Here is a 2,335-nt window from a genome sequence, read left to right as displayed (position 1 = left end):
TTATTGATATAAGAGTTTATGCTGTTTAAATTGCTACCAAACATTAATATGAAAATTCTGTCAGACAAGCTAACAGTCTTCCATTGCTCGTAGGATTTCTTCTCCTTTCACTTTCTCCGATATAACAAGAAGAACAGTCCATGATAAAGACCTCACAGCAGCTTCCTTTCAAATACCCAAACTATCCTAATAAGTGATCCACTTCTTCTAAGATTCAAACCTTTTTTCCATGGAAGAACATTGTATGGATTTTTACAGTGTATGACCATCAACACTTTACTGCATTCACAAACATGGCAGCTGAGTTCATCTAACAGGACTGAATTTCAATCTGAGGCTGCACTGACTGTCTCTTTGGGCAGAGTATCTTTGAGAAAGCTCTACGGAAGCTGCTGTGGCACAAAGGGTACAGGAAGGGGTTAATGGCCGAGTTCAGCCACAGGAGCCAGAAAGTGATCTCGTACCAGTAGTGTGCCACGCATTCGCCGCCACAGGCAGCCCGGATGATCATAAGCAGTGTGTACGGAGCCCAACATATTCCAAAAATGCAGACGATAATAGCCAACGATTTGGCAATCTTTTTGTCCCGGGAAAGGCGGGATCCAGGAGTCCTCCGGCCGGGCGCTATGCAGGAAGCCGTGGGCTGAAACAGCCTGGAGTTTTTTCTGTGCGGAGAGAATTTCTCCCTCTGCACAAAAATCTGACTGGTGTCAGGGCAGCCGCTGGAGGACGGGGACAGGATGTCGTCGTCCTCTATGACCGCTGAGATAGCGGCGGGCTCGCTGGAAGTCACCTTCCGAGTCTTTACGAAAAACACAGACCAGCCCCCTCCACCGTCCCTGTGGTTCCTATGTCTCCTCTGTGGTTTGCCCTCCTCCTCAGCACCAGCGTTCCCACTCTTGTTCCTCCTATGGATGTTAAGGTAGATGCTGAGGTTGAAGAAAGCCACCGACACGAACGGCGTGAAGAACTCAAAGGTGGAAGCGCTCAGCAGGAAGTACCAGGTGAAATAAAACTCTGCGTAGCACTCGTGGGCCGGGACTATGCTCTGGCCGACGATCGCCTCCCAGAAGATGATCGCTGGGCCATAGAGGAGGAAAGCTAGAACCCAGACGGCCACCATCTTCAGCACTGCCTGGCGAGTGATATTCCTCTGAGCTCTGTATTTAACCTGCAAGAAAAAGAGAGACAAGAGCGTGACTCAGAGTGGTGCTCTCTGAACATAAACGCTGCATCATAATACATCTGTTTATGACCAACCAACAGGCACAGCTGCAAACAGCCTGAATAAAACCCACTGGCTTCTTCTTCAGATGAAGCCCTTATTGTGTTCTGTCACAGCAGCGGGAAGATGCTGTAAATAAAACCCACTCATGACGCACTCACTCCACGGTGTGTCACTGAAGCCAAAGAGAGCAGGGGAATGTTGGGCTGAGAGCCACATTCACTGCTGCAACATGGCTTTGAAAAAGACATCTGGTTTCCCCTGGCTCATTCTCTGTGCGCTCGCTGCATTTAACTTCACCTCCTCTCACTTTGCACTGTCATTTAGAAGGGTTTCTCTATTAGCCGCTCTTCAGCTATTAGCTCTGCTTTTGTTTTCCTTTTATTTCTTTTATAAATCAAAGCTGCCTCTGCACATTGCAGCAGCTGGGTATGTTGCCGCTGCGATGCTGATGATGTGGCTAAAGACCAAGTTGCGAAAATGAAAAGAGTGATAATGACACGGCGCCTCTTTGTGACGGCTCCCTAACTGGAACTGGCCTCAATCTCGACTCTTCACTACAAAAGCAAAGACACTTCAGCCCTAAATGAAAGAGATAATGCTCCCTCTGGATTTCTAAATGAACAGTGAAGAGATAAGATTTCATCCCAGCCTCGTGATAACTGTCAGTCAACACAAGATAAAAAAAAAAGCAAAAGCAAGACGATGTGCAGCAAAATTAAATTATTTATCTGGAAGCAGAGCGACAGATAGTTTAGTTACGCTAAACGTAACAGACGGCAAACAGTTATTATATTAGTATCATAGTAGCCAAGAGAAAAAACTATAAAATATGTCACAAATATGCAACCAGACAGATGGTAATTTACTAGATCATTAATAGCAATGTTTCAGTCTGTTTCAGTTAACCTCACAAGAGTTTGGTTTATAAAAGAGATGAAAAAACATCAGAAACTTTAATCTGCTTTTTATTGATCTAGGATAAAAAATATGAATTACATTATTATGTTAAAAACACTAAAAGTTGGGGATATAAAATCTGTCTATAAAAGAGCACTTCGCTCTCAATCTGCAGGTTTACTAGTGGTTCCTAGAACTTCTAAAAGTAGA

General features: G+C 44.6%; 1 protein-coding gene across 1 annotated transcript in view; it reads right to left on the bottom strand.

Moving 5' to 3' along the window:
* Nucleotides 1–25: 25 nt before the first annotated feature.
* LOC107099457 (histamine H3 receptor-like) overlaps nt 26–2,335 on the bottom strand; it is a 6,377-nt gene continuing 4,067 nt past the window's right edge. Inside the window, exon 3 of the mRNA XM_015397590.1 lies at nt 26–1,171. Within this exon, the coding sequence (XP_015253076.1) occupies nt 311–1,171 (861 nt within the window). The 3' untranslated portion in view covers nt 26–310. The remainder of the gene's footprint in view (nt 1,172–2,335) is intronic.

This window comes from Cyprinodon variegatus, unplaced genomic scaffold (genome assembly GCF_000732505.1).
Source record: "Cyprinodon variegatus isolate N-32 unplaced genomic scaffold, C_variegatus-1.0 Scaffold872, whole genome shotgun sequence".
NCBI lineage: Eukaryota > Metazoa > Chordata > Actinopteri > Cyprinodontiformes > Cyprinodontidae > Cyprinodon > Cyprinodon variegatus.
This window is presented reverse-complemented; position numbering and strand designations above follow the sequence as displayed.